Raw genomic sequence first — 9,450 nt, 5'->3', positions numbered from 1 at the left:
CTTCTTGGCGAACTGACCGACGCGAACTGAATCAAGAAAAATAATCATTGAATCCATCACTACACCTCAGAGCCATCCAAAATTTCAAGATGAAATTATATTAAAAATAAAATAAAATAAAAAACGTAAATTCAAAATCCATCCATCCCCTTTTTATTGGCATCGGTGTTCGGTGCCGGAAAAAAGAACGAAAAACCAAACTAAGGATCTTGGGTAGTATAGCGGTTAATGACGCAAACAATCGAGGGGGTTGAGGGAGTTGTCAGTTGCTCTCTGGTTCACCGTTTCTGCTGAATTAAAACTCACGAAAGAGCGGGCTGAAAAGTGCTGACGTGTTGACAAACTTTACTGAGATTCTCCATCATCGTTTCGCCATTGTGACAGTCAGCGACTTTAATTTCACAGCTAATGAGGAGTAGTTTGGCAGACGTGTAGCTATTTCCGTATACCTAACGGTACATATGTGTTGGACAGATGATTAATTAAATAATTCTTCTGCATACCAAATCATTACGTCATTGCGGTATGCGTAATGGTGAATGAAGATGTATGGTTCAGTTAAGGTTCAACTTTAAGCTAGATAGCATTCATTTTTATTTACGTATAGTAAATGGCTGCTCTTTAAATTTAGTACAGCATTTATCGCACACATTAGTTCTCCAGTCCTTTCAGTCCCATAATTCCTCTGTGCCATTTATATAATCATCAGAGAATACAGTACCCTTTTCTTTCTTTTTATCATTGTCTATGTGAATGAAATTCCCCTAGCCCTGATCAGCTGTCAATGATACCAATGGCAATATCTGTCAGTCACTCCACTGCATCAGCAAAGGACAGACAAGCATTCCTGTGTTCTTACTTTTTTTTTTTTTTACATACATTTAGCAGAATATAATGCACTGTCCGGGTAAATTTATTATTCATGGGGTTATTTACACATGATTTGCTGTGTGCATTGATATTTTTAAGCTCTTTAGCTGATGAGGCAAAAACAGAGTGAATGTAATAATTATCTCCGCAATGTAGAAAAATAAATTAAAGTATGTTGTATTTACAAGTGAAAGATAGTGTTTTGTGTAACCAGCACCTATTGCAATTTTATAACCAAAAACATGATAGACTCACACATGGGCACATTTATGAATTCTAACAATTAAATGTATACAGGTGCAAAAGTAAATATCCTCATTTAGAGTCAACCATGTGGATTTAACCTAGAATTACAGCTATCTATGCTTGGTCGGAAATAGAATTCTGAATCTGGCAAAAATGTAAAGGGCATTAAACATCTTTAATATATTCTATAAAAATGTTCGTTGATTATTAATTAAATAATATAACATATTATATCAACAAAGTAAGTGACTTTTAATAGATATCTATGAACATATTTGGGATAAACTGGTAGGATCAAATGTTAATATAATTGTACATATATTGTACGCTTACACCATGTACACCTGATATGGCCTTTCAATCAACTAAATTTGTTGTGCTTTGCAGAACGCTATGATTGTTTGTAAGGCCCAACTTTGCATTTTCCCAAACTATCATAAACAATAAATGGGCATTTCAATCGATAGGCAGAGCTCCTGTTTATCTTTCTATAAAAAATACCCTGTCACTTCAACTTTAAGATTGACAATTAGGAATAAAGCATAGAGAGAAGGCTTGACATGTGGTTGTGACGATAAAAACAAAAATCACAAGAGAATCTGTGAATGCGCCCAAAAAGCAAAGCACTCCATGTCAAAACTCCTTTCAATACTATAGGTTTGCATTGCAGCCATGTTTATCAAACAAACATTAGCTTGTAAGCGATGAATCACATTACTTTAGAAGCAGCCTCAGCCCCATGATAGATGAATAAATAAATAATGAAGTAAAAGGAATAAGGAGATAATCAGGGGAGGTTTTTAAAGGCCCCATATTTAACCACCAAGTGTCATTATGAGATTGGAATTGCGACCCATTTCAGACTCTGTCCCTTTTGATGTCACAAAGGGACAGACTTTGAAATGGCTTGAGATGCCTCATCAACGTTGTGGTTAAATAAGGGCTCTTTAAAATGTTGGGAGGACCACAGTTATTTTGCTACAATTACATAAGCGAGGCTTTTCTTCACCACAGATTTGCCATAAACACATTGAAATGGGATTGATGTTGTCATATATTCATGTACATTTACTTCATTCAGTATGCGATCAATTTGTTGTGCTTTATTCCCTTTTCCCTAAAATATGGTGGAGCATTAGGCGGCATTACATTATTTAATTTGTTTCTGATGAAAAAATAAAAAAATGCACCAGCCAAATCCGATCAATTTCTCATTACATAAACATTTTAGGTTCATTCAACGGTGACTTTTCATAATGTTAACGTTTATGATCATCATTTTAAAGTCAAGGGAGCTTGCTTAATTTCCTTTAGATTGAAAAAAATATACATCATACATCCCACCTCTTCCGTCAAAGTCGGTGTATAAGTAACACAACGACATCAGCGCACGTCGGGATGCATAGGGCTATTGGCCACGTTCCATTAATAACACTAAACACGGACCTGCATTACTTCTATTAGATCTCTATTGGACGCACCCGATCATGGATAACTATGGTATTGATCACCATCATTTACAGGATTGATAGGAATCATTAACAGCTCCAATGAACCGTTCTTCCCTGGGAGTTCACAGGTTTGTATATTGTACCTGCCTTGAAATTGTTACACCACTATTTCATCTTTCAGTGCTACGCACAAGTGTGTTTGTTTGGGATACAATGTGTTTGTACATGGTCTGACGAATTCTCCTGCACTTCAAAGTCACCATGGAGAGAATCATCTGCTTAGGGCTGTTTCAATGCTGTTTTATTGGTCAGAGCCCATGTGAGAAGTTTTTTTGTAAATCATCGTCCAGTGGCAATTTCCTTTAAAATTTAAACTCTTTAAATTTAAAAATTTAAACTCTTAAAAATAATGAGAAGTAAGTCGCTGTCTTGATGATCATCAATATCTCCAATCTTTCAAATGCTTTATGTTAACATTAACATTACATTACGATACAATGCATACTATAGGAATTGATTGGCAGTCCCCATTCACTTTATTGTCCATTATGTGATTTATTTACAGCATTTATTGCTGAAAATCCTGCCTGTGGTTGTCTTTTGACTTTTGACTTAAAAAAGGGATGTTCAGTGACCCGGGATGATTGGCAGCCAAACTCCCTGACCCTTGGTTGAGGAGAAGGGAAAACCCAGTGGTGATCTCTGCCTTGTTCTGTTCCTCAACCGTGCCCTCATCCTATGTGGGGATGGTGATCTCCTGTGTCTGGAATGGTTGTGTTTATGTTTATAAAACATGAGGCCCGATTCTGGGAGACCCTTTGCCATCCGAGCTCAAAGGAACTAGGTCAACGCACGGACACGGTCGGGTAGAGGCCCTCGGAGCAGAGCCCAGGTCTTTGAGATCCTACCACACACATTGAGGTTCAGAACTAAGAAACCCGTTTGAGTTTGGATTGGTTCTAGAACACCCAGCACTGCTGTAATCTGAGTGAATTGATTGGATGGATTGGTAAGGGTCAGGGTTAGGATTAGCGCCACGTTGGATTTAGGCTGTGGGGCACGTAGGTGGAGTATTCAAGTTGTAAGCTACGCCCAGGTGAGCATCAAGGCTAGTGTGGGCTACATGTGTTGCCTGCTTTATTCAGGCATCTACCAACGCATCGTTGAAATACTTCTCATCAGGGTTTAATGTGTGTGTATTGTAAATGCTGCGTAATAACTGACACAACTCGTAATAGTGTGCTCACTCATGATAACCTAGGTTTGACCTTAACCACGGCATTGATGAACCGAATGAGGCCAATAGAACCTTCCATCTGTTTGGGTCAGGAACATCAACAATGCATTAGTGAAAACTAAACAATCCATAACAGAGTGAGGACATCGTTTGGGATATTTTGTTGTTTAAGTAGCCCTAGCAACTGAATTCTGTGTAGAATATTTAATTTATGGGTTTGGTAGCACGCACAAACACACGCACGCACGCACGCACGCACGCACGCTCACACACACACACACACACGCACACGCACACGCACACACACACACACACACACACACACACACACACACACACACACACACACACACACACACTCACACCCACACACATGCCCAAACATACAGACTTACACAACACACACAAACACACTTGCATGCAACTGTGCTATAATGGTGCTTTAAGCAATAGTACCATTTGTCATCCCCGATAGCACTACATCCATTCCATGAACACCAAAACACAAAAAAGACATTAACTCTTGTGTAGGCTTTGAAGTGGGTGGACGGTGACGATGTTGGTGACTTCTCTGTTTGGGGTTGGTCCACAGGGATTCCATTGAAACCTAAACATTCAGCAAAGTATCCAGTGGGCTACATACACACACACACACACACACACACACACACACACACACACACACACACACACACACACACACACACACACACACACACACACACACACACACACACACACACACACACACACACACTGTACATAGGACAATAAGAACAGTCTTGTTTCCTTTGCTTTCCCCATGCACGTGTATCCTATCTCGGTCGACCTCTGTGGGGAGTGGTCACTGTAGACAGTCCACATCCACACTGGAACCAAGCAGAGTGTGTTCTGATCTCCTGTGGATCGTCACGGCCTTCGGGTTGTAAACGGATCCCAGTGCAGTGACTTTCCTAATGGGAGGGGGGGGGGGGGGGGCTAGGAGCGTTACGGCGGGTTCAGAAAAAGCGTACACACTTTTGATTCCCCTTGGCTGATTCCACCCGTTCCGTCCCCCCCCGTCCCCCGTCCCCCGTCCCCCCCCCCGTCCCCACACACACTCCCCCCCCAGCAGGCCAAACTTCTCGGTGGCGTTCCTTCTTCCTCAAAGGCGGTACTTCCGGAGCAGGTCGGCCTGCCAGTTGTACTTCCTCTCCGGGAAGCGCTCGGGGATCTTGATCTTGCGGAAGTCCTGGATGCACTTCTCCAGCTCCTCCTCCACACTCAGCTTCTCCTTGGGCGGCCGCTTCTTGCAGGAGCTGGTGTCCCGGGAGCTGGCGGTCAGCGTGCGCAGCAGGTCGCTCTTGCGCCGCTGCTCCGACTGCTGCTGGACCAGGGGGACGGGGCCCTTCTTAGGGGGCCGGTCCAGGGTCTGGACGTGGGAGTGGCCGTGGCCGTGGCCGTGCGGCGGGCGGCTGATGGGGCGGCAGACCACCGTGCCCTGCGGGGAGCCGGCCTCCGATTGGCTCTCGGAGCTGGAGGTGGAGAGGTCGTTGAAGGAGGTGCCGCTCTCCCCCTCGCCGTCGCCCTTGTGGGCCTTGCAGCAGCAGTCGCAGGGCGGGGAGGACCACCGGGACAGACCACCTGGAAGCACACACACACACACACACACACACACACACACACACACGCACACACAGTGAGAGAGGGAGAGAGAAGAGAGAGAGAACATGTGTGTGTTTTTGTGTGGATGAGTGAGAGGGAGAGAATGTGTGTGTGTTTGTCTGTGTGTGTGTGTGTGTGTGTGTGTGTGTGTGTGTGTGTGTGTGTGTGTATGTGTGTGTAAGAGAGAGAGAGAGAGAGAGAGAGAGAGAGAGCATGTGTGTGTGTGTGTGTGTGTGTGTGTGTGTGTGTGTGTGTGTGTGTGTGTGTGTGTGTGTGTGTGTGTGTGTGTGTGTGTGTGTGTGTGTGTGAGTGTATGAGAGAGAGGAGTGTTTGTTTGTATATTTGCACGCAGAACAGGTGTGGTTGTGGGGATGTGTGGTTGTGTTGAGGACCTGTTTGCTTTATCCACCCACCACATACTCCAATGGGCCCGTACTGTGTATGAAGCCCACAGTAAGGGTTTACCTAAACACTCAGCGCTCAGGGTGCCACAGATGCTAATGCAGGAAACAGTCATATATTTTTAATGGGTTGCTCCTGAATAATTGAGGCGATATCTATTGCCGATGTATTCCTCTCTTGTTGAGCGAGAGGAGAAATCCAAACCTTTGAACTACACTCGCAAAGGCATTATGCACACACAGACGCCCCACGCCAGCATTCATGCCCGCATGCACGCACACACTCACACACAGAAGAATCGAAAAATAGAATTGACACATTTATTTTCATTAATAAAACGATTTGTACCATTATTTTTGTGGTCCATTTTTCCTTTGCATGTTACAAAAGAGCTGTGCATGCTAGCACAAGGAAATTGCATACAAACGAGCCCACTAACACACACACACACACACACACACACACACACACACACACACACACACACACACACATAAGCACGCACGCACATAAGCACGCACGCACGCAGGCACACACATACACACACAAACCGAGAGCACTGCTATAATCATCATGGATATAAACAGGAAATTCATTCAATAACATCTCTAATTAATTACATTCTTCCTCAGGAGTATATCTAACTTTGAAACTTGGGACACAGAAATCAATTATTCCTGTACATATTAGTATGTATGTAGCTTCTCTTCACCCCGACCACAAAGGGTGAAGATTTCCCTTTTTTCCTTTTTATTATTGAGTGTGTCAACCCACGTGCACTGTCAGAGTTGAGCATAAGTTTCAGTGGGTGTCAAGATACATGACAACACAAAGATATGCACGCACGCCATCACATGCATACACACACTCCTCGACAGTAGTGACAGAATTGGAACTATGTGAATGCTGCAACCTCCACCCACCATCTTGTCTTCCTCTTGGTGCTACAGAGGTAGTGTACAAAAACGTCTGTGGATAACCCGAATGGAATTAAAACAAATAAATACCACAACGCACTGATCACCGTTGAGGGTTTGCAATAATAAGCAAGTACGCATGCCCCACCATATTATGGTTTTGCTATGATTATCTCTGGAGTGTGGCTTGGTTTCTGTCGTACCAGTTTCACATTTTTTAAGGTTATTTTTGTTAATGTGTCTTACATTACGCTTCTACACTCAATGAGTATGGTATGTCATTTTGTTAAAGCTCTGATTTTCACCCCCGAGACCCGTGTCATCAAATCCCCAAGAACGCCACAATGACATGTCATTTCACTAGTGGTGCCCACAGACAACCACTGCTCTAGGGGGAAGAGAGTAAAAGGCACAATAATGCCAAGTACCAATGGCAAACACACACACACACACACGGACATAGCACACACAGCATTTCTCATGTTACATTCACAGTGACGCACCAAATCCCTAGCACACACTCTAGCATTGCGTAGGCAGACAGTAAAATACAGTACAACATGGTGTTTTATATCAGGACCAATGGCGTCCCCTTTCGTTTCCTTGATCAGCAACGCTTTAGGAATAAATGAGTGCCCGTCAGGCTGGAGAAAAGGCCAGGTGATCGATGAGGTGCGCGCTCATGATTGCTGTTTTTGAAAAAATGACCCCGGGCTGCTCTTCACTTGGGAGTCTACCACTTCATAATCCGCCTTCCAAGACAAGACAAACTGCACAAGTCTAAGACGAGCCACAGTGAAGAATGGCACGAATTAGACAATGGTGTGTGTGGGTGTGGCTTTGTTTCGCTTCTGTGCGAGTTTCAACGCAGTCCTTAAAAGGGGACACGTTATTTGGTGTATGTTTTAGCAAACCCTGGATTAGGTTGTGCTTCAACTTGACACTGTGCGTTCCACGGTTGAGTTCAACCTCATGTATGGCCAAATGTCCCATGTTAACTTTAAACACACTTTCTAAACAACCGGGTTGATATATGCTGGTGTGGGGGTGTTTCCATTTCCTAATGGCGCATTAGTCTCAGTTGAAGCTGCTGGAGGTTAGTCATCGGGCCCTATCTTGCATCCGGCGCAAGTGACTTAGTCACTGGCGCATGTGTCGTTGCTAGTTTACAACTGGCGCAGAGCGTTCTTTTCCCACCAGCGCCACTCGCCGGTAAATTAGGGATTGATCATGCGCCCCAAGGGGCGGTTCGGCGGAAGGAGGAGGCGTGTTCTGGCGCAAACGCTATTTTGCCGTTGCTTTGCGCTACTGACCAGGAAATACCTGGTTTAAAGTCAGTGGCGCGTTGTTCAGATGCTATTTTAAGGGCGGATGCATAGCCTACATGCGCATGCGATGCATACGGATTGCTTGTGCACCTCGCGCATACACTTTGCTTCTCTCATCTACCTAGCCGCACATTCTTGGTAAATTATTTGGGAAAGAACAGCTGATGCAGCGGTAATAAGTTGTACTTTTAAATCAATGCATCTGCAAACACCGTACAGCAAACACATATTTTCTTGACACAGACATCGTATAGGCCTACATGCCCATAACTTTTAGGATTGATGAATATTTGATCGTGAAAAACATTGTTTTACCGCGAGTGAGTGTTAAAAAGAATGAATGAATGCGGGCGCGCGTGTGTGCTCTGTTTAAACACACGCAAACTAAACACGTAACGCATAATACAATCAATGGCAATGTCTATTACCGCGGAGACACATGCATATTAGGATAGCATACAATACTGATAAGAAACAATGTTTATAATGTATTGCATATTTCATTAAATAGATCAGTTACCGCATATCATATGTTATATTATTTACGTTTTCTTTGGCGAAATTTATTTGAGGACTCAGTATTTCTGAAGTTGTGGAAGAAAACCCCTTATTCCATGTGTGAATTAGGCCATATTATTTGGCAATAAACTGAGCCATTTGCAGTTTGAAATTCATGTGCATCTGTCTCATCGGAGACTGCAGACGCGCTGTCAAAATATCAACTCGTCCGATTCAAATGCGCTCATGGCTCTTAAAGGGGATGGGAGCTGGCACTCTCATTGGTTTGTTGGACGTTACGCCCAAACCACACCTACGGGTAATTAGGCTGCTTCAGACCAACCCTTTTGACACTTGCGCCGCGACGCAAGTGTCATTTATCCGCCTGTAAAATAGCGATAGCGCCGTAGAACCGCCCACAAAGCTACTTGCGCTTTGCGCTTTCCACTTGCGTTTCAGACCGTTAAAATAGGGCCCATCGTATTCACCACTATTGGCCGCCTTGCAGGACCTGACAGATACGCGCTAAACCACTTAGCGCTGTTCCTTAGCTATTAGCCTCCCTGATAGTAACATCCAGCCAGCAGGAACTCTATTAATCGTTTCAGCTGAAAAACAATTACCTTCAAGGTGACACACTTCTGAGATAATTGTTTGGTAAACGGATTAGTCAAGGAATAATAATTTACATATGATAGAAAAAGCAGTTGCACCTAAGGTTTTTTAAAGTCTGATTCTAGCGTATACCGACCACTGGTTGTTGTGTATCGCTACCAATTGGTCATAGCGTATCACTAACGCTAACCATTTGTCCTAGTGTAGCAGTAACCACTATCTAGTATTAGTTACCACTGTTG

At 43.5% G+C, this 9,450-nt stretch overlaps 1 protein-coding gene across 1 annotated transcript in view; it reads right to left on the bottom strand.

Moving 5' to 3' along the window:
- Positions 1 to 4,899: 4,899 nt before the first annotated feature.
- kctd16b (potassium channel tetramerization domain containing 16b) overlaps positions 4,900 to 9,450 on the bottom strand; it is a 47,692-nt gene continuing 43,141 nt past the window's right edge. Inside the window, exon 2 of the mRNA XM_060056472.1 lies at positions 4,900 to 5,427. Within this exon, the coding sequence (XP_059912455.1) occupies positions 4,949 to 5,427 (479 nt within the window). The 3' untranslated portion in view covers positions 4,900 to 4,948. The remainder of the gene's footprint in view (positions 5,428 to 9,450) is intronic.

This window comes from Gadus macrocephalus, chromosome 7 (genome assembly GCF_031168955.1).
Source record: "Gadus macrocephalus chromosome 7, ASM3116895v1".
Lineage (NCBI taxonomy): Eukaryota > Metazoa > Chordata > Actinopteri > Gadiformes > Gadidae > Gadus > Gadus macrocephalus.
This window is presented reverse-complemented; position numbering and strand designations above follow the sequence as displayed.